General features: G+C 44.6%; 2 protein-coding genes across 12 annotated transcripts in view; one reads left to right on the forward strand and one right to left on the reverse strand.

The window, feature by feature from the left end:
- Positions 1 to 244: 244 nt before the first annotated feature.
- On the forward strand, positions 245 to 16,989 carry THBS1 (thrombospondin 1). The gene is made up of 22 exons (XM_077880573.1): positions 245 to 358; positions 850 to 945; positions 1,200 to 1,759; positions 2,669 to 2,744; positions 3,052 to 3,251; positions 3,372 to 3,494; positions 4,648 to 4,741; positions 6,069 to 6,242; positions 6,543 to 6,719; positions 7,052 to 7,225; positions 7,491 to 7,618; positions 7,731 to 7,883; positions 8,456 to 8,674; positions 9,313 to 9,420; positions 9,893 to 10,052; positions 10,202 to 10,320; positions 12,288 to 12,522; positions 12,701 to 12,928; positions 13,127 to 13,398; positions 13,777 to 13,874; positions 13,978 to 14,117; positions 14,912 to 16,989. Exons 2-22 carry the CDS (start codon positions 879 to 881, stop codon positions 14,917 to 14,919), a joined length of 3,513 nt encoding a protein of 1,170 aa, XP_077736699.1. The 5' UTR covers positions 245 to 358; positions 850 to 878; the 3' UTR covers positions 14,920 to 16,989.
- FSIP1 (fibrous sheath interacting protein 1) overlaps positions 13,940 to 27,536 on the reverse strand; it is a 193,114-nt gene continuing 179,517 nt past the window's right edge. For 3 of the 11 annotated variants that reach the window (XR_013370041.1, XR_013370031.1, XR_013370040.1), the window contains 6 exons: positions 20,947 to 21,024; positions 18,692 to 18,774; positions 17,188 to 17,433; positions 16,995 to 17,054; positions 15,953 to 16,038; positions 13,940 to 14,098 (listed from right to left, as the gene is read on the reverse strand). Coding sequence is in view for 1 of the 11 variants with exons in the window: in XM_077880574.1 (XP_077736700.1) it covers positions 21,017 to 21,024 (8 nt within the window). In the remaining 10 variants the exon portion in view is untranslated. Of the gene's footprint in view, positions 14,099 to 15,952; positions 16,039 to 16,994; positions 17,055 to 17,187; positions 17,434 to 18,691; positions 18,775 to 19,059; positions 21,025 to 27,536 lie in introns of those variants that run through there. The other 8 variants (XR_013370034.1, XR_013370033.1, XR_013370032.1 and 5 more) reach the window with 8 other exon arrangements.

Here is a 27,536-nt window from a genome sequence, read left to right on the forward strand (position 1 = left end):
GGCTCCCGGGGCTCCCTCCCGCCTCCCGCGGCCCGAGCGCCGAGCGCCCGCGCGTCCAGGCGGCGTGGGCGGGCTCCTGGGGCAGGGACTCCGCCGCCCCCGCCCCCGCCCCCGCCCGCTCGCGCTACTCCGGCTGGAAAGGGAGGCTGCGGCGGCGGGGGGCGGAGACAGGGGCCCAGCCTGCCCCCCTCCCGCGGGCCCCGCCGCCTCCCATTGGCCGGAGGCAACCCCAGGAATGTGCGCGCGCCCTTAAAGGCGCACCGCCCCGCCGCCCCGCCAGCCACTGCCTCGAGCGGCCTCCCGCCCCGCGCCTCTCCGGACTCGGCGCCGCCCCGGCCCGCTGCACCCGAGCGCACAGGTGAGGCGCCCCGCTCAGCCGCCCTGAGCCGAGGCTTCGGCCCTCGGGGAGCCCGGGTCTCCCGGTGCCCGCCGCCCCGCGCCCCCGGGCTCCCCCCTCCGGCCGTGGGGTTCACACACCAGCTCGTCAGGAGCCCCCAGGACTTTCTTTCTCCCCACACCTCTCTCTGAGCGGTCGGGAGGGGAGTCTCGACTTCCCCGTGCCTCCCCGCGCCCCCAGACCGCGTCTCCTGCCCCCCCTCGACTTCCCCAGCCAGAGCCCCCAGTTGCTGGTCTTTGCCCCAGCGCCACCCGCCCCCGACTTTAAAACCCGTCCCCCCCCTCACTCTTTCTTCCTGATGCCCCGTCCAAAGTGAGTACCGTTGTCCCTCGTTCCGGCAGACGTGAGGCCAGAGGGGGATCCGCCAGGGCCCTGGCCCCAAGCCCGGCGCCCGGTTGTGCCCGCTCTCCCTGCGCGGCCGCTCTGACCCCGGGGTCTGCTTCCCGCTACAGGCTCCCGGCTGGGCACAAGCGGCTCCACCATGGGGCTGGCCTGGGCACTCGGCGTCCTGTTCCTGTTGCGTGTGTGCGCCTCCAGCCGCCTTCCAGGTGAGTCTAGGTAACACCTTCTGAGCGGGGAGGGCAGATGAGGAGGTGCCGGTTACCCCGAGGACACCCCCTCCCGTGCTCTCTTGTGCCAGCCTTCCCCCGGCGCCCTCGGGGACCATCAGCAGGCAGCTTCCCCCGACCACAGTGCGGATTCAGTTCTTCCAGTGGTTGCCCAGTTCTTGCCCTGCCCTTTTGCCCCGCACCCCCGGCCTCAGCCTAGTTGGCTCACTGTGTGCCCTGCTCCTGTTGAACAGAGTCTGGGGGAGACAACAGCGTGTTCGACATCTTTGAACTCACGGGGGCTGCCCGGAGGGGCTCTGGGCGCCGGCTGGTGAAGGGTCCTGACCCCTCCAGCCCAGCTTTCCGCATCGAGGATGCCAACCTGATCCCCCCCGTGCCTGATGACAAGTTCCAAGACCTAGTGGATGCTGTGCGCGCAGAGAAAGGCTTCCTTCTCCTGGCCTCCCTGAGGCAGATGAAGAAGACCCGAGGCACGCTGCTGGCCATAGAACGGAAAGACCACTCTGGCCAGGTCTTCAGCGTGGTCTCCAACGGCAGAGCCGGCACCCTGGACCTGAGCCTGACCGTGCAGGGCATGCAACACGTGGTGTCGGTGGAAGAAGCGCTGCTGGCCACCGGCCAGTGGAAGAGCATCACCCTGTTCGTGCAGGAGGACAGGGCCCAGCTGTACATTGACTGTGAGAAGATGGAGAACGCCGAGCTGGATGTCCCCATCCAGAGCATCTTCACCAGGGACCTGGCCAGCGTGGCCAGACTCCGCATCGCGAAAGGAGGGGTCAACGACAACTTCCAGGTGAGGCCTCTCCTCCCGTTCGTGGGTTCGTGGGGTCGGCTGCTGACCTGTCAGGAGGGCTGTAGCGGGGGAGGCAGGGATTTCCAGTACAGGAGATCCCGCCTTTGGACCAGAGCCGTGCTTCCCACGCCTCCAGGGGCACCAGAATCACCTGCAGGGCTTGGTGAAACGCGCGCTGCACCGCATCCCCAGAGGTTCAGATTCCGTGCCCCTGGGATGGGGCCTGATCATTTGCGTTTCTAACAAATTCCAGGTGAAGCTGCGGCTTCACAAGCTGCTGGGGCCTGTGTTCTGGGCGTGCCGTACTTTGAAGACCACTAAAGGAAACAAGTAGTTTTCCTATAAGCACCTGTTCAAGTCCTAAATACTCCTTATGCTCTCCTCAAGAAAAGAGCTTTTTTCAGATCGTTCTGCGAATTGTGATGTAGCTTGAAATGGATACGGAGAGCAGAATAAATACCACTTTGCCATTTGATTCCTCATGGGGTTGGAGCCAGTCTCAGGAGCCGGTCCCCAAAGGTTAAAATAGTGGCTATTTGCGGCTGCAGCTTCCTCCTTGCCTGGATGTCTAGGTTTTTGCCACTGTGGCTTTGAAACTCCCACATCTAGCTCTTTGACACTGGAGAGTGTCATTAAATCCTCTGTCCTTAGTATCCGATCCCATTTCCTGTGTACCCAAGTAGGCGGATAACGGATTTCTTTGTAAAGTACTCAAGACTTGGCGGACAACCCAATTAAGATTGTGAAGTTGTTTGGCAGTTGACGTTGGTGTGTTATTTTGACGTGGTGATCTTCAAAGGGAGCTCTTTTAAAATTTTAGAACTTCTGTTGTGCGCTTTTCCTGGAATAAACTGCACCCCCACCCCCACCCCCACCACTCTACAAGTAATGTGTGTCCTCTGCCCCCAGGGGGTGCTGCAGAACGTGAGGTTTGTCTTTGGAACCACACCAGAAGCCATTCTCAGAAACAAAGGCTGTTCCAGTTGTGAGTACTCTTCTATTTTTTTTTTGGGGGGGGGGGGTGTCATATGAGGACATTCAGGAGAGTCCACCTAAAACAAGCTGAGAACCTTAGGGAGTGGTAGTCATGCATAAATTACCCCAGGTAACCCCAAGTGACTTCAGAGTAATCCACACACATGCACCTGCTCCTTGTGTATCCTTCACCCCAGGTGTCCTATCTTTACAATTAGGAACTGTGGGGGCGGGGGAGGGAGAGACTGGCTTGTGAGAGCAGCTGTGTGAAGATCTGCCAATACTTTTCTCATCGTACTCCCTTTCTTTCTTGGCAGCGACCAACGTCCTCCTCACCCTCGATAACAATGTGGTAAATGGCTCCAGCCCCGCCATCCGCACTAACTACATCGGCCACAAGACTAAGGATCTGCAAGCCATCTGCGGCATCTCTTGTGATGAGCTATCCAGCATGGTTCTGGAGTTGAGGGGCCTGCGCACCATTGTGACCACACTTCAGGACAGCATCCGCAAAGTGGTCAGTGGCCTCGGCTCCCAGCCCTTGGGCACGAGCACCTGAAGGGGCATCACAGATGCCCCCCTGCCCCCAATGACAAAAAATGAAGACAGACACTAATGACCTTTCTCCCCCTTCCAGACTGAAGAGAACAAAGAACTGGCCATTGAGCTGAGGCGGCCTCCCCTCTGCTACCACAATGGAGTTCAGTACAGGAACAATGAGGAGTGGACCGTCGATAGTTGTACCGAGTGCCGCTGTCAGGTAAGGGCTCATTCCAGACTGAAATAGGAAGCGATGGCATGTGTTCAAAGCCCAACTCTATGGGCTAGACCCAGATGGCCGCACCAGCTCTTTCTATGCTCCATGGCCAAATACTGAAGTGGGGTTTGTTTTGTTTTCAAGATGTAATTGTGACGTCCATAGAATCTTGAGTTTTTCAAAGTCTTAATTATACCCTAGGCTAAGTATCTAAAGGAAAAAAATCTAAGACATTGGAGTCATTTACCCACTTTCGTTCAAAGGCTAAGTGTTGAATGTCAGTGAAATAAAACCTGGTCAGAACATTCCTTTTATCTCCCCAACCCTGACTCGTATTTAGCAATGACACTGGGATTCCCTTAATACAGTCGTGATTGTTCAAATCACTTAGCCCAACAGTGGTAGGACATTAACTGTCTACTTAGCTCAGATGGCACTGCTTGCAGTGTGTGTGTCCCTAGCACCCCAAAACCAGTGCCGGGAGACTGGGCAGTTTGCCTGATGTGCTGAACAAAGTCCAGTTTAAATGTAAAGCACAGATTGCTAGATTGGGGAGCCAATTTTATTTCCATTCTTCAACATGGTATAAAACCAGATCTATACACAAAGAAATGCTCACTGATCATTTCTCTATAGAGAACATTGTATTTTTTTTTTTAAAGACTTTATTTATTCATGAGAGAGAGAGGCAGAGACACAGGCAGAGGGAAAAGCAGGCTCCATACAGGGAGCCTGATGTGGGACTCGATCCCGGAACTCGGGGATCACGCCCTGAACCAAAGACAGACTCTCAATCAACTGCTGAGCCACCCAGGCATCCCTATAGACAACATTATAAAATTTAAAAGTCCCATGTAAGTTTTGAATTCATTTTCAGACACAGACTAAAAGATTTGACTCATGGTATTTGGTGGTTCCCTAGGGATAAATTCTTCATGTTGTCACTTCTACCACTTGGTAGCAATTAAAGAACTCTCCGAGGAAGGGAATGATGACTAGCACTAGAACTGTCTGCACAATATGGTGGCTGCACATAAGACGTATTAAACTCCTTCCACTGGAGCATTTACAGCCCGACTCGGTTTTATCTTGTAATTAAAATATTAGTCTATAAACTTCTGCTTGCAACATGCTTTGTAACCCCTTTCTCCTGCAGAACTCCGTTACCATCTGCAAGAAGGTGTCCTGCCCCATCATGCCCTGCTCCAACGCCACAGTTCCTGACGGAGAATGCTGCCCACGGTGTTGGCGTAAGTTCTTAAAACTGCATGACCATTCTTTAGTGACAAGGGTCAGTTCTCCATGAACACAAGACCGCTGGAACCCCACCCCCATTTCCATGGTGTGTTTTAACTCAGTTTCCTGCTGCAGCATCTGGTTAACTGATGACTTGGCTGCTCTATATAGGCAATAAAGATCTCACCCTAGCTTATCGATTTTGACTTGATGCTCAGAGGAAAGGAGAGACGAATTTGTAGCAGCAATAGCTCTAAATTGACTTTTAGAATTTGATGTCATGGCCTAGAGTTAAGAAAAATCTGCTCACCAGATAAATTGATGGTCCAACATGCAAGTGCTGCACTTAATTTAGGGCCTGAAAGTTGTATCCATTTTATCTGCATGAGCAAGAGGCCTAAGAATAACTGCAGTTTCAGGTATGGGGCACTGGCAGAAATAAGGCACTGTATTGTTCCATGGCACCCTATCCCCCGGTTTCTGTTGCCAGTATATAAATTCATCACTCTGCTGAGACGATAATGTAGTATATACAAGTCCTAAAAATGATTCAGCACAATTGAGATAAGAAATGAAGTGGGGAAGTAGCACTTCCCCTACCCCTCCACCCACCCCGACCCTTCCACGTAGCTGGTCACCAGCTCAGAATAAGCCGTCTCCTCCAGGGATCGTGTTGGTGATCTTGGCACTGTGATTATTGTGCACCTATTTGCTTCTCTTCAGCTTTCACTTCAGGTGTGGGCTAAAGAGAACAAAGCTAGGTGGAGACTAGTGGCGTCTTAAACTTGAATCGGGACTGTTAGGAAAACTTCCAGCTGCTGGCCAGAGAAACCAGTTCTCTGTCTTTGTCTGATACAGCTACATGTGATTGTAGTCCTGGGACCTAGGCAGATGGTAAACAAACCCCTTCTCTTGTGAAAATATGTACAGAGAAGGCCCCACATGCTAGGGTAAGAGGAGCTGCACACTGATTAACCTGATGACAGAGTTGGAGGCAGGGCCAACAGCAGCCTCGCTGCCTTCAGGCTTGTCTGCCAAACACGTGGTCTGGCTCCCTTGACAGTCCAAAGTGACTCCGAGCTGCCTACACATCTAGTACTCTTGGAAGCCTGAGACTGGAAATGCCTAGCAAGATCTCTTAGGTCAGGAAAGAGCACCTCATTGAAACACTGAGAAAGCCCTGGCCTGGTATTCCGTTACCCGGTGAGGGGATAAACCTGCGCTGGTGGCCTGAGACAGACATGGCTTTTAGCCCTCTGGCAAAGGAAGAAGGTCCTAGAGAGCACTAGCTAACCAACAGCTTGTCTTGATCACACACTAATGAACCCACTTCCTCTGCAGCCAGCGACTCTGCGGATGATGGCTGGTCCCCATGGTCCGAGTGGACCTCCTGCTCTGCGACATGTGGCAATGGAATCCAGCAGCGCGGGCGCTCCTGTGATAGTCTCAACAACCGATGCGAGGGCTCCTCTGTCCAGACGCGGACTTGCCACATTCAGGAGTGCGACAAGAGATGTGAGCACCCTGGCCGCATGGCAGTGTGGAGCACAGGCTTGTCCTCATCCAGACAGCATAGTGGCCAAGGATACGGTTTCTAGACTGCCAGAGTCTGAACCCCAGTTCTGCTCACCTGGGCACCCTTGAACCCAGTTTACCCCCCGCCCCCTGAGGCTCTTTCCTCAATTGCAAATTGGGGATGATAATAACTCTTCATAGGGCTCTTTTAAGGATTTCATTTAGGCAATGCATTTAAAGCAGTTAGCACAGAGTTTGACATGTGGCCAGCGCCCTATAACCGTCAGCTTTGTATTTTAGTTAAACAGGATGGCGGCTGGAGCCACTGGTCCCCGTGGTCATCTTGTTCCGTGACGTGTGGTGATGGTGTGATCACTAGAATTCGACTCTGCAATTCTCCTAGCCCCCAGATGAACGGGAAACCATGTGAAGGCGAAGCCCGGGAGACCAAGGCCTGCAAGAAAGACGCCTGCCCCAGTAAGTGAGAGCGTGCCACACTACCCGGGGCTGAGCAGCAGCTCCGCCCCGCCGGATGCCTGGCATCTGCGGCCTCTGGTTGGGTGGGTCATAAACGGGGGAAAGGTTACTTCCTAGGGAACAAGTAGAGGCCAAGTTCTGCATGCTCAGCAGCTTCTTTTAATAAAAAACAGAAAGGAAACCATCTTAACCTCTCCCTCCTCCCAGACCACCTCTTCGTGTGTCCGAGGAGCAGAGGTTTTCTTGAACAAATTTAGGAGTGTCTTCTAGGACAGATTGGAGTGTTTTGAAAATTGACCTTCACTTTTTACATGTGGTTCACTTGCTTGCAGTCAATGGAGGCTGGGGTCCCTGGTCACTGTGGGACATCTGTTCCGTTACCTGTGGAGGAGGGGTGCAGAAACGTAGCCGGCTCTGCAACAACCCCACACCCCAGTTTGGAGGCAAGGACTGTGTCGGTGATGCGACCGAAAACCAGATTTGCAACAAGCAGGACTGTCCAATTGGTGAGTCATGCAGCCCCAGGATAAAAGCACCCTTGGGAGTTTGTTTTTTCTTTGTTTAACTGAAATCCATGGTCAGCATTCAAGGCAGAAGCGCTCTGGCTCTGAATGGTCCTGAGTATTTGGGGTGCATTGTCCCTCTGGTATTTCCAAGTAGTCTCAACAAGTGACAGGTCCCATATATCCTATAAGGTTTCCCACTGTATTTTGTGATGTGTGCCAACAACAGCCACTTACACCAACCATTTGCCCGTCTCCCCGATCTCAGATGGATGCCTGTCCAATCCCTGCTTTGCTGGGGTCAAGTGTACTAGTTACCGTGATGGCAGCTGGAAATGTGGAACTTGCCCCCCGGGCTACAGCGGGAATGGCATCCAGTGCAAAGACGTGGATGAGGTAAGGAAGTGCTAGCTGAGTTACTGGGTCTTGGAAAGCAGTTCAGCTGTCCCTGTCACCTCCCAGGGTCCACGTATCTGATCATGGGGCCAACTGTTGTTTCTTCCCCCAGTGCAAAGAAGTCCCTGACGCCTGCTTCAACCACAACGGAGAGCACAGGTGCGAGAACACGGACCCCGGCTACAACTGCCTGCCCTGCCCACCACGCTTCACAGGCCCGCAGCCCTTCGGCCGCGGTGTAGAACATGCCACCGCCCACAAACAGGTAGACTGGCCTAGGCTGCCGGCCCAGAGTAGAGGGGGTGCCTCAGCTGAAACAGCCAGGAAAGGGAAACCTGTCCTTTCACAGCCTTCACAAAAACGGGGAGAGGGCTGAGCAGACAGCCTAGATTTTAGAATTGTTGTTTGTGTGTGTGTGTGTGTGTGTGTGTGTGTGTGTGTGTGTTAAGATTTTATTTATTCATGAAAGAGAGAGAGAGGCAGAGACACAGGCAGAGGGAGAAGCAGGCTCCATGCAGGGAGCCTGATGTGGGACTCAATCCTGGGACTCCAGGATCACACCCTGGGCCGAAGGCAGGTGCTCAACCACTGAGCCACCCAGGCGTCCCTGGGTTTTAGAATTGAATGAATCTGGGAGGGGGACAATAGCCTATCGTATTTGAAACTGCTGCTCTGGAATAAATCCTGAGCAGATGGGCTTGTTGTACATCCACAAGGGGAGAAGAGGGACAGAGGTACCCCACACTCCTTCTCATGGAGCCTCTGTCTTCTTGGGGATGAGTGGGACACAGGGACTCTTGAAGGCTCTACGTTAACATCAGGACATTGTGCCCTCAGGTGTGTAAGCCCCGGAACCCCTGCACAGATGGGACACATGACTGCAACAAGAATGCCAAGTGCAGCTACCTGGGCCACTACAGCGACCCTATGTATCGCTGCGAGTGTAAGCCCGGCTATGCGGGCAATGGCATCATCTGTGGGGAGGACACAGACCTGGACGGCTGGCCCAATGAGGACCTGGTGTGCGTGGCCAATGCCACCTACCACTGCAAAAAGGTAGAGCTGGCTTCCCTTCCATGCCTTCTGAGAGAAGGAACATAGCCCTAACCCCAGGAAGAGGCTGAGGAATTTATGCTTAAAATTAGGAAATGAATCAAAGATGAAATCACACAAAGGCAGAAAAAGGTTTTTTTTTTAAAAAAGACTATTTATTCATGAGAGACACAGGCAGAGGGAGAAGCAGGCTCCCTGCAGGGAGCCCGAGGTGGGACTTGATCCCAGGACCCCGGAATCATGACCTGAGCCAGAGGCAGACCCTCAACCACTGAGCCTCCAGGTGCCCCAAAAGAGCACAAAGTCTTAACATTAAATCCCTCGGTGCTACAAACAAGAATAGGGCAGGCCCTTTTGGCCGGTATGCTCCAGAGCTGGTTCTTTTCTCTGGAAAAATGTTCCTGGCTCTTCCAGATACCCACAGGGCAGGACTTATGCTCCCAGCAAGTACAAAGCACAGGGCATTCTTACAAATGACACATCCCCCAAGAAAATGCTTAATTTCTTGTCCTCCCATTAAAAACAATAAGGTGCTAGCAGGGAGTGCAGCATTCCTGGTCTGGATGCGGCGTCTGGGGGCCTGGGCTGAGCAAAGGACACACAGATAGCAGCCATCATGCATGCGCATCCTCTCTTTCCAGGATAACTGCCCCAACCTTCCCAACTCTGGGCAGGAAGACTATGACAAGGACGGGATTGGCGACGCCTGTGATGACGATGATGACAATGATAAAATCCCAGACGACAGGGTAAGGATGTGTCCTGGCCTCTTTCCTTCACCTCCTCTATGTAGCAGCAGGCTACAAGACTCCAAGACTCTGTCCAACTCAGAGCTACTTGGGGGTAGCTTGAACACCTAGATGCTACCGAGAGAAGATCTCAAATGAGGGTTTTGGTTTCCCATCACAACCTTCCCTCCCCCCAGGTTGACCAAGAAATTACAACATGTAAACAGATGATACTCTCTGCTCCCCAGATTGGTTTCATGTTCTAACCTAAATGGCAGTAAAATTCATTTTGAGCCTATGGAAAACTGGGGCGGTGCCCTTATTTACATTTCACTGACTTGTAAGCAACAGGAATCTATTTTTCATCCATCAGGGCCCTGGCTTTTAACTGGTACAGCGAGGATGAAGTAGAAAATGTTTTATATAACACAGATGCTTCGAGGCTTGAGCTGGTTTCATGGGCAGTATCCTAAAATGCTCCATTGCTTTGCAGGACAACTGTCCTTTCCATTACAACCCAGCCCAGTATGACTATGACAGAGATGATGTCGGAGACCGCTGTGACAACTGCCCCTACAACCACAACCCAGATCAGGCTGACACGGACAACAACGGGGAAGGAGATGCCTGCGCCGCAGACATCGATGGGGACGGTAAGGCGTTCCCTGACAGCATGGACCTGGTGGTGGTGACCACACTCTGCTCTCACCTGACCTTTCTCCAGCCCTGGCTATGGGGTGTGGTTTGTTGACACCCCAGAGGCTGGAGATTCCAGCCCTTACTAGTCACTTGTTCTCTGTAGGTATCCTCAATGAACGTGACAACTGTCAGTATGTCTACAACGTGGACCAGAGGGACACTGATATGGATGGGGTTGGAGATCAGTGTGACAACTGCCCCCTGGAACATAATCCAGATCAGGTAGGTGGACTCCATTGAGAATCTTCCAGTGGGTTACTGGAATAGCTCTTTCTAGGTCTTTTTTTTTTTTTTTTTTTTAAAGTTCAAATTATTTCATGACCAGGGCTCTCAGAGGTCTCAAAGCCAATTGCAGTATTTTCATGAGCATGAAATATATCATGGGAGCTCTTTGCATGAGAGCATCCCCTAGATAATTTCAGTCCTATAAGGGCTTACTCTGTGTGATCTGCCAAATTATATAATGCAGAAATCTGATAACTCTAGTAATATTAACCATTTCTAAGACTAAGATGAAAGGGAAATATCCTTAAGGAAAATCAATAACCATTTTCACAGCTAATGATAAAATCTGGTTGTAAGAAAACCTCAACTTAAGAATACCTCCAAAACCTAAAGAAACCTCCAAAACCTGTTTGTCATTCTTCAAAATTACTTGGCATTGCAAATCAATCGTTCTGTGTGAGGGAGTGCTACAAATAGACATTAGCCAGAACAGTTTCTGTGTCTGGAGCTATTTCTTTTCACATGTAATTGGCCATCATATTCCAGCAGTGTAAGTTAAGGCATTTCTTCTCTAAAATGCTTTGCTGTAAAAATTTGGGAGACCAGCTTTTTAAAAATGGAAGCTTTATAAGATCACAGAAATGATAAATACAGCTTTTTCCTCCTAACACTTGTTTTTGAGGTCTTGTTCTCATGAGGTCCTGGAAGACCAAAGGCAACAGGGTAACTAGCTGTGAGGCCATAATAGGAAAGTGTAATGCTCTGGGATAGCTTTGCTGAGCAGATGGCATCGAGGCCTCTATTTTCAGTTTGGGTCTTATCATAAATTTATTTAATATCATTCAGTCTCCATGGAGGTTTTGTTTCTCCGATTCTAATATTTATAACCAGGCATTATGTAAATCTTACTGGGAAGAAAAATTCCAATATGCATAAATAATCTCTGAGCATCCCATGCTCACTAAATATGAAAGTAGCAAGAAATAGTTTTGAAAAAACTTAGAATTTTGACTTTACCTGAACCAGCAAATAACCCTCACAGACTAGAGGTATAAAACTACCAAAAAAGTTTTATTATTTTTTTTTTATTTTTTATTTTTTTTAAGATTTTTTTTTTATTTTTTATTTATTCATGAGAGACACAGAGCGAGAGAGAGAGAGAGGGGGGCAGAGACACAGGCAGAGGGAAAGCAGGCCCCATGCAGGGAGCCTGATGTGGGACTCGATCCCGGGTCTCCAGGATCACACCCCGGGCTGCAGGCGGCACTAAACTGCTGCGCCACCAGGGCTGCCCACCAAAAAAGTTTTAATAAAAATCCTTGATCCCTGCCATACACGTGACCCAGGATATACAAAAAGCAGTGCCATGTTTTTCCATGATTCAATAACCTAGAGCAGAAGTGGACCTGTCAACAATTTTATAATTGAAACTTGCAATGGAAAATAAGAAAATGACCCAAAGAACTACATTTAATGTTTCAAAGCAAGCAGTTAACAGACTGAAATCTTAAAGTTTTGGTCTGTTAAAGTAAGGCACCTTAGTGATTAATTTAGAAAGCTTTATATTTAAAAACTCTGAATCTCTTTAAAAACTTAACATGAAAATCAAGGATCAAGAGAATTTTTTTTAAGATTTATTTTGGGGGGGGGGTGGGAAGGGAGTGGAAGGGGAAGAGGAAAAGGAAAGAATCCCAAAAAGACCACACACTGAGTGTGGAACCCAATGGGGGTTCAAGCCCAACACCCTGAGATCATGACCTGAACTGAAATTCAGAGCCAGGTGCTTAACTGACTGAGCCACCCAGGCACCCCAAGGATTAAGGAAATTTTACTACTACTCTTTCGGCAGGCGCCTACAGACCTGAAACCCCAGTGGCCATATCAAACACTGGAGAATCTTCCATAAGTCATCTTTAACATTAATGACCTATACTTCAGTTCATCTTCTTTTCTGTCTCTTTCAGCTTGACTCTGACTCAGACCGCATTGGAGATACCTGTGACAACAATCAGGATATTGATGAAGACGGCCACCAAAACAACCTGGACAACTGTCCCTATGTGCCCAATGCCAACCAAGCTGACCATGACAAAGATGGCAAGGGAGATGCCTGTGACCATGATGATGACAATGATGGCATTCCTGATGACAGGGACAACTGCAGACTTGTGCCCAATCCTGACCAGAAGGATTCCGATGGTGAGTCAGTGGAGCTACTTTTTAAGTGACTAACACCATGGCTCTCTGGATTGAGAATAAAAGCAAAACTAATCGTATTTGAGAAGATGAAGAGACTAGCTGCCAACTTTTAAAGATAGTGAATTTCTGACACCAAGAAGTTTTCAGAATTTCACTGAACTTACTTTTTTGACCTTAGGTGATGGTCGAGGGGATGCTTGCAAAGACGATTTTGACCATGACAATGTGCCAGACATTGATGACATCTGTCCTGAAAACATTGATATCAGCGAGACTGATTTCCGCAGATTCCAGATGATTCCTCTAGATCCCAAAGGGACATCCCAAAATGACCCTAACTGGGTGGTACGTCATCAGGGTAAAGAACTCGTCCAGACCGTCAACTGTGATCCTGGACTTGCTGTAGGTGAGTTAGCGAGTTCTCCATATGTGAAAGAGGCAAATCTAAAACCGAGCATTTACATGTATCCCTGAGGTACTAAGGATGTCTGGGAATGTGACAGAAGCTTCTAAAGGCTGCAGCTTAAAAAAAAAAAAAAAAAAAAAAAAAAAAAAAAAAATAAAGGCTGCAGCTTTTAACCTGGCTCTGGTCTCCTTTTCCTAGGTTATGATGAGTTCAATGCTGTGGACTTTAGTGGCACCTTCTTCATCAACACAGAGAGGGATGATGACTATGCTGGATTTGTGTTTGGCTACCAGTCTAGCAGCCGATTCTATGTGGTGATGTGGAAGCAAGTCACACAGTCCTACTGGGACACCAACCCCACTCGGGCTCAGGGATACTCTGGCCTTTCCGTGAAAGTCGTGAACTCTACCACCGGGCCAGGCGAGCACCTGCGGAATGCCCTGTGGCACACAGGAAACACCCCTGGCCAGGTAAGAACAAGGCCCCAAGAAAGGAAGAGTGGATAGGTGCTTGGCCAGCACTCCCAACTGGTGGTGGGGTTGAGGAGGTCTTAGGTCTCAAATGCCCAGCACCACCAACTACAGCAGTAAGTTCTGCATCTGAGAGGGGAGCTTGCTGTAACTTAGTTACCTTCAGCTCCGAAGACCACCTCAGCCTCTTCAAACACAATTTGCCCTCTTTCTGCCTTATGTGGACATTCAAGGGCACACTCAAATGAAAGCCCTTAGAAAAAAATGCAACATCACAGCCCTCTAATTGAGGTCCACTTGGTACCTTTCAAGTACTAGTTCTCCTAGAACAAAATCGAAATCTAGCTGGAGCCACGTTTCAACTTTTTCTTCCTTTAGGTGCGCACTCTGTGGCATGACCCTCGACACATAGGCTGGAAAGATTTCACTGCCTACAGATGGCGTCTCAGCCACCGGCCCAAGACGGGTTTCATTCGGTAAGATCACCCAGATTAGGTTTCACTTAGTCACACCAATGGGGAAGAAAGAGGAGACAAAAAAGCAGGGGTGTCATTAACAAGATTTTTCTTTCTCCTGCAGCGTGGTGATGTATGAAGGGAAGAAAATCATGGCTGATTCAGGACCCATCTATGACAAAACTTATGCTGGTGGTAGGCTAGGGTTGTTCGTCTTCTCTCAAGAAATGGTGTTCTTCTCTGACCTGAAATACGAATGCAGAGGTAGGAGCAACATTACTGTGAATGCACAGTTGACATCTCTCATTCAGTCATATTGAGTGTGCCAATAATGGAAGCACATCTGTTTAAAAGATGGTTTTAGAGACCAGGGTTATCAGTACTTTGCTATTGAAGACCATGAGAAGAACAAGGCCCATGAACTGTGGCTTACGAAATTCTCCCCCCTTGTTAACCTCAATTGGCTTAGCAGTCTCTCTGCCCGCATTCACAGTAGAAAGACAATCTACAGACCTAGTCCTGTACAGTTTGGACCACATGAAAACTACTTCAGGTTGACCTGATTCTGTGTCTTACATGCCACTTTAGCTCTATTCACACCACTAGCCCAAGAAGTCTTTCCCAGCATTTCCCTGTGTAGGAGGAGAAAGGAGTACTGCCTTCATTTTGGTGTGCTCAATTTGCACTACCAACCTTAGCTGCTTTTTGTTTTCTCTCTCTGTGGTTACATGAGCACTGAATCTAGCACAGACCTGATCTCCAATAAGTGCTTCATGTTTACCAGGCCAAGGACTGATGCCTTTAGGATGGTGGATTTCACTTAAGATTTAAATTATGATGTCATCTTTGTGAATTTTTTTTAACCTTGAAGCCTATAGAAAGCACAGTGTAAGCTCTGGAAGGTCAGGCTATAAACACATTAATATTTAATAAGTTGATCATCTTAAATTATACTTTGGGCACAATGAAAGTAGAGCTATATACTAAGGTTGATTTATTAACTGATAAAGCCAGTACTTTCATGAATTAATTGGCTTATATGTTTGTTTATTGAACAGATTCCTAATCAAACTGTTGATCAAAAGACTGATCCTAACTAATGCTGGTGTTGCACCTTCTGGAACCACGGGCTTAAGAAAACCCCCAGGATCACTCCTCCCTGCCTTTTCTCTGCTTGCATATCATTGTGGACACCTAGAATACGGGACTTGCCTCGAGACCATGCCATTTTCCAAATCAGACTCGGCAGGCAGCCTCTGAACGCGAAGAGAATCTTCCAAGAGCATGAACAGCTACCATGGTGTGCTTTTCAAAAAGCAAAAAAAAAAAAAAAAAAAAAGCATCCACTTGCTTGGGCTGGCAAGTGGCTATCCACTCCGTTCCTGTCAGAGTAGAGCGCTCTTGTGAGGCCCTCTTTGAGACGTGGACTCAAAAGCATTTTCAGGCATGTGAGAGAAGGGAGGACTCATTAGAATTGGCCAAACACCACCCTTGACAGACTCCCTCAGAAAGAGGGGGAGCAGGGGCCTGAGCCCGAAGTGGGGGGCGTGTCCCCAAAAGATGATTGTATGAAGAAAAGATGGAGGAGCTGTTACGTGTTCGGTACTAAATCATTTTCAGGGGATTGAAAGACTCTTGCTGGATTTCATGATGCTGACCCACGTTAGCTGACTAACCCACGTACATAGGCACTTAACTAGAAACAGGGAAGGGAGGGAAAGACTGGCTTCTGGACTTCCTCCTGGATCCCCATCCCTTACATGCCACCAGTAATGACCACAATAGGGAGTGAGAATTGAGCCAGTGGAAGTATGTGCTGGCTGCCCCTGCCTGGTTGTCAGGAAATTGTTGGTTTTATTCCACACGTAGCTCGTGCAGATGTAGCAGGAAAATCCGAAAACCTACCATCTCAGTGAGCACCAGGCTGCCTCCAAAGGGATAGGCAGCTGTGCTCATATTTTTATGGTTAGAAAGGCACAAAATTATCAACTAAAACATTCCTGATCTTTTTCCTGAGTGTCATGGAGTTTTCCAACTCTAAGACTTTTTTTTTTTTTTTTTTAACAATTAACAATATAAAATATTTATTTTTTACTTACTCTGGAGGATCTGTCTGAAAGACTATTCATGGAACAGGAAGAAGCGTAAGGACTATCCATATCAGCTTTGTTAGGAGTCTTCATGACTGTAAGATTGTAAATACAGATTATTTATTAACTCTGTTCTACCTGGAATCTAGGTTTCATATGGAAAATGTCTGACAGCAGGTAGTGGAGATTTATCAACCAATGTCTCATGAACGGCACAAGGAACATCAGAGCAAGATGCTCTTCACTTTGTGCTCAGAGTGAATGATTTGGGATCTTCTTTCTTTGTCAAGTGGAATGAGTTGTCTGTTTGCTAGTGTCTTTAAGTTTCAAAGAAAGCCACGAGGCCTTTCATAACTGTTTTACCCCATCTCTTGTGCCTATTTCCAGGGAGAAGAAAAGTATCTACACTTTTTTGTTTTTCCAAAAGAGAAAAAAAAAATAACAAAAGGTGAAACTTCTATACAAATATTACCTCATTTGTTGTGTGACTGAGTAAAGAATTTTTGGATCAAGCAGAAAGAGTTTAAGTGTCTTACAAACTTAAAGCTACTGTAGTACTTTAAAAAAAAAAAAAAAGTCAATGTTGTACATAGTATAAAAATTCTTTGCAGAAAAGTATTCCCAATAAGAAAATAGCATGGAAATGTTAAATACATTTTCTGAAAGTTGTTTTTTTCTATCTTATATACCATTGCTTTATTTTTATAAATTATTTTCTCATTGCCCTTGGAATAGATCTCAGATTGTGTAGATATGCTATTTAAATAATTTATCAGGAAATACTGCCTGTAGAGTTAGTATTTCTATTTTTATAAAATGTTTGCACACTGAATTGAAGAATTGTTGGGGTTTTTGTTTTTTGATTTGTTTTTTGCTTGTTACCCCCTCCCCCCAGTTTTTACTATTTGCCAATACCTTTTTCTAGGAATGTGCTTTTTTTTGTACACATTTTTATCCATTTTACATTCTAAAGCAGTGTAAGTTGTATATTACTGTTTCTTATGTACAAGGAACAACAATAAATCATATGGAAATTTATATTTATACTTACCGTATCCATGTTTATTTGTTCTCTGCTGGCTTTGTTAGGAGGTGTGGGTAAAGTCTATTCCTAAATCAATAAGAGCATACACAAGAACACATTACAAGAACTAGTAGTAACATTCCCAGTTCCTATATAATTGAAGACTGATTTGTTTAGGAAACACATTTGCTGGATTTGTGGAATAAGAACAAAACATTACCTGCCAGATGGGATGCCTGAGTGGCTCTCAGTAGGTTAGCCGTCTGACTCTTGATCTCGGCTCTGGTCTTAATCTGGGGGTCTTGGGTTCAAGCCCCTCGTGCTCCATGCTGGGTGTGGAGCCTCCTGAAGAGTCCTTTCCAAGATTTTTTTTTTTTTAAGATGTGGACCCCCCACCAGGATATTTTGTATTTTACTAAGGTAATCAAATGTCCTACTGAATCCTTTCCAAAGTACAGTTCTGTTTCTAAAAAGAACAGTGAAAATGGGAAAAAACACAGGAAGTGCACGCAATTCTCACAGCTACATTTTCTGACCCATGAATTACAGCGCTGGATGGGCAACACAGCTGCATGTTGTGGAGAAGCATGAGAAGTACTTGCTAAGGAGGGAGGAACCGTCCTTACAAAGTTGGGCCAAACTCTATAGACCTCACCTTTTAGAGAATGAATTCACCTTTGGTCAAAAACAGGACTAAAAAAGAATTCATAAGAAATCCCAAAGATACATATAAAGTATCAAATCAGTTTTTGCAGAGCAGACTAAAGCAGACCTTGAATTCTGGGTGAGCTAACAATGACTGTTGAATACTGACAGATTAATTTCCAGCTTTGATAACCGGTAGAATCAGAAATCCTAGGAGTAGGCTAAAGGTCAGGCTTTGGGGTCTAGTAAACACTAGAAATGACTGGTTAACAGACTCTTCTCGTTGATTTTTGTCTCTCATTCTAAAAATACTTCTCCATCTAAGGGAACATAACCACATATAAATATAAGTTTCCAAATCATTCCATGGTGCCCAGGTGAAGAAGCAAGAACTAGAAGGTATCAGAAAGGGTTACAGAGTTTGGAACACTGATTTGAAAGGCAACTCTTTGAAACAGAACCTCATTCTTTCTCAGAGGAGCACAACCAAAGCAAGTCTTGGGAGAGAATTCTAATTCACTTTGAAGTAGCAAACCTACAGTAACTGAGAAGATCCTGATTGGACCAAAAAAGTGTATAGAAACAGGAGCTTCTTTCCTAGGCATGTTCCAAGTTTACTCGGAGACTGACCTTCAAATCAGTAGGTTGAATTGAAATAAAGGGCTTGTTAAAAATGAAAATTATGCCATCAGGGTGATAGCTTTTTCCTGCTCCAAGAGTTTATTTACATGTGTTTGAGATTTGGACTGAAGGACAATAAACCTCAGGTCCTATGGGAATTTACAATAAAGCTGGTGCCAGTAGGTTTCTTGAGAAGTGATTAGCAGAAAAATCTCAAATTTTAAGATCCTGAAGATACTCTTTCCTACTTTTCTTTATCTTGTTCTGGGGCAAAGACTCAGGTCTAGAGGAAATCTTAAAAACAATGATTTTTAATAACACTTTCTCTCCCTTTCAGGGTTAAAAAAAACAACTCTGGAGCCTCCATGTTGAGTTATATTATACCCCTGAATTCACCCGATCTTGTCTGAATTATATGTATAACTTACCAATCCTTGTTAGAGGAACTTTCAATTTACCTGCTATGAAATGGTGTCCCCTCTTTCAATGGCAAAATCCATTACTCAAGATCATTCTGTCTTCCTCCCCTTCTCTTAAAATCCTATAACATAAAGGCTCACTATACCCCAAATACCATTTGCAGAAACACATTATAAAGCCATCTCTCTCATCTCCCACCCCCCACACACATACTTAAACACCGACTCCCCCCCACCCACCCACCCACACACACACACTCATATACCAGAAGCACACAAGTTTAGAAAGCTGACCTTCTTGAAAAGGGTGATGGGCCAAAATTGGCTCCTCTCTGTCATCGTTCCAAGTTCCCACCCAGGTCACCTCTCCCTTGACTCAAACCTTATAATGCACATGTCACTCCTAGGAGAGTCTAAAAGCATGACTTTAATTTCTGCCAGTACCCACACAACAAAATTCTTAGCATCAAGATAAGTTACAGTCACACATGGACATCAACATGAACCACAATTACTTTAATGTAAACTGAAAGGGGAGGCTCAAAAAAGAAATTGCCTGTTGATTCCTCTGAAAATAGTAAAAAATTCATTTTTTAAAGTCAAGGAAATGTGATATAAGCGATCATTAACATCATCCACTATCAGTAGATGAAAACATGTGAGCAAAAAATAATCATCTACATTCCTATCACTCCAAACTTCATTAAAGGCAGAACAATACAGCTCATTTCTTTTTCATCAGAAATAAATTGGACTTCTAGCTCTAGCCACCAATTCACTGGGGGGAAAAAGTGCTGACATAAAATTTTCTTGTGAATCCAATGAACTCGACAAAACTTTTAAAATAGAAATTTTCTTAAATAGCCAATCTTTATTTGCTGCATTCTAAGTTTCAGGGCACTCTGGAAAAAAATATCAGTATCTTCCCTTTGCCCCCTCTTTATGATATTTATGGCATTTTGATTAATGACCATGTATTTAAGGGTATCGTCCATCTATTACCAGTGTAGCATAAGCATGGCCAAAAAGAAGATTTAGAAGACTTCTTTATATGGTTCTTTCATAATAGTTGTATATTAAATTATTAACTAGAAGGTGGTTGTCTCTATGACATCTGTAAGTCTAATGTGGAGGAGCAGCAACAAATTATTTAATATTTTAATAATTATTTATTATTTATCCCCTCCAGCCTTCATGCTATTTAAAATTAGAGGGTTCACCATAGTATTCTCATTGGGAGACAGTAGGAGGTTTGTAACTGCAGTAGATATGTTTGCTTCCTCCTAAGCACTCCTTGCAACCGCTTACTTTTTACTATTATCCCTAGTTTCTACATGCTATTCCAGGGAGATTGACCCAACTCCCATCTAGGAAAGTAAGCATGACTCCTTGACTACACCAATCATCATAGTCCATCCTCTGGCCACAGAATTTGCGTCAGAGATGTGAATGTGATTAAACTGGTTCAATCAAAGTGAAGCATTGAACCTCTGCTCAAAATTCTGATGTATATATACTCTCTCCAATAGGATGATATATTTGCTGCATTCTGAAAGATGATAACTGATGATAAAAAAAAAATCAAGTAATTCAAACTCCTGTTTAAGCAAAGTATCATTGCTAATAAGAAAGCAGGGATCCCTGGGTGGCGCAGCGGTTTAGCGCCTGCCTTTGGCCCAGGGCGTGATCCTGGAGACCCGGGATCGAATCCCACGTCGGGCTCCCGGTGCATGGAGCCTGCTTCTCCCTCTGCCTGTGTCTCTGCCTCTCTCTCTCTCTCTCTCGCTCTCTCTCTGTGTGTGACTATCATGAATAAATAAAAATTAAAAAAAAAAAAAGAAAGCAAAGCCTATGCTAACATTGCTTTGTTGAGAAAATTATTTTTTTTCTATGGCAAGTTGTACTTACCAGGCATTAGAGAGGAGGAAAGCTAGAACATCAGGGCCCAAATAAGAATTCAGTGATTAAATCTGGAGTCCCAATGAAGTTGTAACACATAAAATCAAATACAAAGCCATAATAGCACTTCAACTAATTTTAACATAGCACACACATACATAAAATGGTGATTTCTGTAATGTATCCCTGATGTTACAAGATAAGCAATAAAACACAATTTTACCAGGAATTTCAATGGAGAAAGCCATTGACCAATTGTACCCCAAGTCTCAAAAATATCAAAGAAATATAATCCAGGAAGAGAATCCAAATATTAAAGTCAGTATTTGACCAGTGGTCTCCATAAATGCAGTCACTGAATATAAGGATTCAAAAAAAAATGAAATTTAATTTACCAACTTTCTTAAAAGCACACCCAGCAAATCTTTAAGATTCTTTCCATTCTTCCATCACATCTTCAGTCTCCTATTCATCTGCACATTGAAAACAATAACCAAAGTTGTAAAGCAATCAGAAATGTATGCATAATTAAGAAAAATTATTCAACCTACAGAACAGTAAGTCATTTTACACATGAGACAATAGCTGTTCTCATTTAATATTTGTTGGACACTCACCATGAGCTGTATACAAAGTTCACAAGAAAAAAACAAAAGAGAAGGGACCCACCTTCATTTAGCTTACAGCCAAGAAAGAACTTGCTAGGTTTTAAGAGCTAAAATAATTACGGATTTGGAGATGACACCAACCTGTGTTGGTCTCTGGCAAACTGGGATGATTGGTCACTGTAAATTGAAACTAAGAACAAAAAAGCCAAAGGGCAAATTAATTACCTAAAGCTTGCAGTAGTCTGGGTAAGTAGCAGGAGCCTGGAGCTAGAGGAGCCTGGAGCCTAGAGGAGCAGAGGGATGTTGGGTGTGCCTACTCACCAGCATTATCTGGTCTAGTGGTTGGGAGCATGGGCTTTGGCTGAGCCAGATCTGGCTTTGAATCCTTTGCTATTAGCAATGATCTGAGGCAAATTACTTAATCTCTGTCCTCCTCACCTTGGTTTCCTTATTGGTAAAATAAGATGGCTTTATTACTTCAATAAGGATCAAATGATATAAAAATGATTATGTCTGTGACTGGGTATGGTTGGCAGTAGTCCCTCCTTATCTGCTATTTCAGCCACCTGTGTTCTGCAGCCTTCCAGAAGCAGGTGATTCTCCTTTTGACTTGGGAGGTTAATAGTAGGCTAACACTATGTCACAATGCCTATGTCCTTCACCTTCATCCCCTCATGTAAGCGTTTTATCCCCTCACATCATCACAATGAGAAGTGTGAGTGTAGTACAAGACATTTTGAGAGAGACCAGGCTCACATAACTTTTATTACAGTAAATTATAATTGTTCTATTTTTTTTAGTATTTTTAATCTTTTACTGGATGCAATTTATATATATTATATATAACAATATATAAAAATTTATTTTGGGTCCTAATTTATAAAAATTAAACTTTGCCATAAGTATGCATGTATGGGAAAAATCATAGTATATATGGGGTTTGGTACTCTCCATGGTCTCAGGCATCCACTGAGGGTCTTGGAACATATTCCTTTTGGATGAGAGTGACTACTGTATTTAAGGTTAATCAGGAAATTTTCCATAAAAGCCTGGACTTCTGACTTTTCTGACAAATCAGCAGGTTCTTCCATCAGTGAGGAGAGCTGAGTAGCAGACATTCCCTTTGGAAGGGGCAGGTACCTCCAGGAGGACACAACCCCTGTCTGTTCCTCTCTGCTTCATGTGCCTGGCTCTTTGGAGCCATAGGATTTCCATCCCATGTTATAAGCCTTTGCTGCTTGGAGTGTGGCCCAAACACGGGCAGCTTGTTAGAAAACCTACTGACTCAGAGTTCGCACTTTAATAAAATCCCCCCAATGACACTTACTATGAACTTTGAGAAGCACTGTTACAAACCACAGAGTGTTATTCCTAACCAGAGAGAGCATCAGGATCATCTGGTGAGTTTTCTGCTTGTTTTTTTATACCTATATCTAAGGCCCTAGCCTGACTTACTGAAATTAGAATCCCTGGTGTGGAGCATTCAGTCTGATTAATACAAGCTACAAGATTGTGTTATACATATTTGAGAAGTATGGATTTCAGTATAGATGTGAGAAAGCTAACTATGTTATTCCATTGGGGTCCTCAGATGGAACAAGTTGTACCAACAATGACCACTGTATAATCTGAAAATACTTCAAGTTGAGATGCTACCCACCAAAACTTTATTTGCTTGTAACTTTTTCCGTTATTTTTAAATTTTAATTACAGTATAGTTAAACTGTTAAATTAGGTTCAGGTGTACAATACAGTGATTCACCATTGACTGTAACTTGAGGTGGTTGTAGGTGGATTAGCTTTTGTGAAGGACATAGCAGTTTTGAAGGGCTGTGTGTTAGTATAGGTCCTTCCTCGGACCACTTGAATAGTTTCAAAGGCACTAGATTGTTTTGAGAATGTTTTCTTTGTTGTAGTATAGACTTCCTGGTTTGTAGTGGAGTGCTGAGATTCTAAAATAGTAACACTATTAGCTACCTTTTCTTTCTTTCTTTCTTTCTTTCTTTCTTTCTTTCTTTCTTTCTTTCTTTCTTTCTTTCTTTCTTTCTTCTTTCTTTCTTTTTCTTTTCTTTTCCTTTCTTTCTTTTTTCCATTAAAAAATATGTTGGCTTGCTCTTAGGGAAATACTTAACTCATCATTGCTTTAATGGAGTTCTGTTTCCCTCAAACTGTGTGTGCCTTCAGGCTTCCTAGTTGTTATTTGTTAAATTACTTTTTCAAGGCTACTCATTGCTTTTCAGATGCTCCTTGTAACTAAACACCTCTCCAAATTTATTTGATCAAAATATCAGAGCTGCTATATGAGAAATTGCCAGTGTTCATTACCTCTTAATATAAAACTTTAGTATATAGTATGTTGATATTCAATGAACTTATCTTTTCAAGTTACTTTCAGCTAATTTTCTTCCATTTTGATTTGAGGTGGACTTTTCATGTAAATATGTGCCACTGATGGCACTCCCTAAAAAATACTACTTTATCATTTTGTTTAGTAGTGTGGACAATAGCATGTTGGAGAGTTTTGGTATTGCAATACATTATCTTTTTATCAGTTAATAAGAACTTATGATTCTATTGCTTCATTCAAATTGGGTAAAATGAGATCATGGCTCCTCCATTCCTCCATGCTATTGGTTCTACATGGATGGGTCTCCACAGGTGAGACCCGAAGATTTAAACCTCGGCCAGTGACTGGGTGTATCAGTTCACCTGGAGGACGCAGTATTGAGAAGACCATGTAACTGCCTACACAGTTCACAACTCCCTACATTTCATCAGCAATGAAGCCAACCTACTCGTTCTGCATTCGTCAGAATCCATCTATCTTTACATGGGTTCTGATCTGGGTGGGGAAGAGAAGACAGTATTTACCAATCCCCTAAAGCCCCAACAGTGAGTACAACACTGAATTTACTGGACCTTGGAGTTTTTTTGTTTTTTTTTGTTTTTTAAGGTTTTATTTGAGAGAGCTTGAGTGCATGAGCAGAGGGAGGGGCAAAGGGAGAGGGAGAAATAGACTCCCTACTGAGCAGGGTGCCTACGCAGGGCTCCATCCCAGGACCCTGAGATCATGACCTGAGCTGAAGGCAGACGCTTAACCAACTGAGCCCGTAAATTTACTGGACCTTGTATCCAGAAAGTCAAATATCAGTAGTTACCACTAAGCCTAAAGCACAAACTTTAATACAGCTGTGAGGCAGATCCTCCTTTTCCAATGCCACAATTTAGAACGGCCCTCAATATCATTCAGCTGGGTCCTCTTTTTGAAGTTTTATCTGACTCTGCCTTTTAAAAGTATTTTCATACTTGTAACAGACCTCAATTCATCAAGAAAAAGAAAAGTATGTATCAATAATATTTTCTATTGAAAGAGAAAATAACTGGTCTTTCTTAGTTCATTCCTGTCTACAGAAATCTACTCTGAATCACATTTACATGTATCTGCTTCCTAAGAAAGACCTAAATATAATGTAACGGCTGAACACACTGCAACTCCTCATTAAAGTTACATTTGTGAAGGGCTTTTTGCCAAGAAAGCTGGCTTGGCATTCCGTTTTAGTGTTCACTTTCGTAGAAAGCACATAATTACAATTTGTATTCAGAATAAAATTGATTAGCCAAGGATTTTCATCGTAAACACCGAGGTTAGTAAAATTAGAAACTCCAACCTCAGGTATGCTAACATGCACTCAAAACGAGATTGTAGAACCTGTTCCTTATAGTTTGTTATGCAATAATCAGAAAACAAAATCTAGCTCCCATATTCACTCTATGCCATCTTAGTCCACCACACTCACAAGGGTTGTTACACATTAGGGACTCCTGGTGCTTTCAAAGGCATGTTCTTCTGAAGTGATAGATAAGCTACACAGCTGCTTTCCATCAAGCCACAAGAAGTTCTAGTTCATTCCATCTTGTCATGTTCTACTCAGAGACAGATATACATCAGTGTGACACAAGGTCACATAGAAATAAAGTCATATTTTAGTGAAGTACTATTCTAAACCTCCGTACACACAGACTCCACTGGAATGAGCTCGCATATACAACAAATGGTCACATCCAATGTAAGTCTGCTTAGAGTAGACAAAAAGGAGATGCAGATACCTTCTCTGATAAAAATTCTTTAGCTACAAAGAAAATACACTGCGATTTTAGAGCAGAACAAAGTTTTCACAGTTTATTTTTTAAATGAAGATCCTTAGTGGGGGGAGGCAAAATGCACCCATCTAATCGAATTGCATGTTGTAAAAATGAACTCTGCTGGATACAAACTTCATAGCTTGTAAAATTTCATTTGAAAAAAGAAGAAAAGTTCCAAATCTTTATATAGCATGTGAGCCTTGAATAATTCTTAAGCAATACCACCTGCTTTCATTCATGATGTGAAGAATAAATGTGAACCACATTTTCAGCATATTATTTGAAAACTGGGTAAATTTTCATTTACTAAACAGGCACTTGGTTTAAGGCAGCACTTTGGGCATCACAGGAGATGCAATAACAAATCAAAAGATAGGATCTTTGTCCTTAAAAAAAAAATTACACAAGTATAAGGAAGAGAAGGGGCGCATGTGCACAACAACTTCAAGACAGGGTATGTGAAATGATCTGATGGGAGACCAATGTTCTAGGACATTCAGAGGAGAAATCAAGATTTTTAAAAAGGGAAGCGTGGAAGGTTACATTCAGAGAGATAGGGTTGGGAATCCAACTGCCACTGAAGGGGCACCTGAACATTCTTCAGGGAAAGAGGGTCAGGGCTGTCCAGGGGCAGAGGAAAGCACTGGAAATCCTGAGACCAGATTAGCTAACCTGAATAACATATAGAGGCTTAGTTAGAGAGCAATTAGGAAGATCGAACTCTGATTGTGGAGGCCTTGAATGGCCAGGGAAAGAATGTAGATCATATTCAGTAGGCAGTGGAGAGCGTCAGAAGTTTCTGAGGTGCAAGGTGTGGTCACCAAAGCTGTACTTTGGTGGAATTAGTTTAGCCGTGATCAGCAATGGCCGGAGGAGAGGAGAACCCAGTGGTGAGGAGGCCTGGTCCGAGGGCTATCACAGTGTCCAGCTGAGGCAGCAGGAAGAGCAAGGAAGGGATGGGCATGGGAGGCGCTGCAGGAGCACAGCAAACAATACCGAAGGGCGAAGGTGGGAAGCAAAAGAGGGAGAAGATACAAAGATGACTCAAATTTTGAGCCCAGGGTGACTGAAGAAACAGAAGGGAGAGGAAAATCTGAGTTAAAAGGAAAGATGAGGAAAACAGTTTGAGGCCATAACCACATGGAGCTAGCTATCTGGGAGGCAGTGAAAAATATGGGACTGAGGAGTTAGTTCAGAATTAATAGATTCTAGGTTTAATAAGTAGCATGGAGATAGTAATAGATCGACATAAATTTAGTAGACAATATAGAAAATAATCAATAGATCATTCAATAGAGTAATCTACCTTAGAGGAAAAGGTTCAGTCTACTTAAATAGACTTCTAACATAGGTAATTGAATATTTATGTCAAAAACTGTCCACAGTATGTCAAAAAATGTCCACCTGTACCATTGTACCACTGTAAAATGCAACACTGTATCCAGACAAAATACCGAGCATATACACACAGCTGGGATGAGAAGTTTGTATAGAAACTAATAAAATGGAGGGCAGCCCTGGTGGCTCAGCGGTTTAGCGCCGCCTTCAGTCCAGGGTGTGATCTTGGAGACCCGGGATCGGGTCCCACGTCTGGCTCCCTGCATGGAGCCTGCTTCTCCCTCTGCCTGTGTCTCTGCCTCTCTCTCTCTCTATGTCTCTCATGAATAAATAAGTAAAATCTTTAAAAATAATAATAATAAAATGTATTTCACATTTTACAAATTCATCCCATGGAATAAATGTCCATCCCTGAAATGTGGAAGTTAAAAGACTAAGCAAATCTATTCAAATTATTTGCATCTGTTGAAACTAATTTGTTTTATTCTGAAATCATAACTGTTTTCTGTATAACCATCAAGAATACGTATTAATTGGGATCCCTGGGTGGCGCAGCGGTTTAGCGCCTGCCTTTGGCCCAGGGCGTGATCCTGGAGACCCGGGATCGAATCCCACGTCGGGCTCCCGGTGCGTGGAGCCTGCTTCTCCCTCTGCCTGTGTCTCTGCCTCTCTCTCTCTGTGTGTGTGTGTGACTATCATAAATAAATAAAAATTAAAAAAAAGAATACGTATTAATTACCATTAGGAATAATGTATCTCATAAAAGTACTAATTTCAATCTTGCTCTCATACAAACACGGATAAATTGTCATGCTGCATGCTACTGACACCATCTGTGACCTACAAACATACCTCTTATCCTGCTCTACCTTAAACTATAACACATTTATATTGAG

Source organism: Canis aureus, chromosome 32, assembly GCF_053574225.1.
Source record: "Canis aureus isolate CA01 chromosome 32, VMU_Caureus_v.1.0, whole genome shotgun sequence".
Classification (NCBI taxonomy): Eukaryota; Metazoa; Chordata; class Mammalia; order Carnivora; family Canidae; genus Canis; species Canis aureus.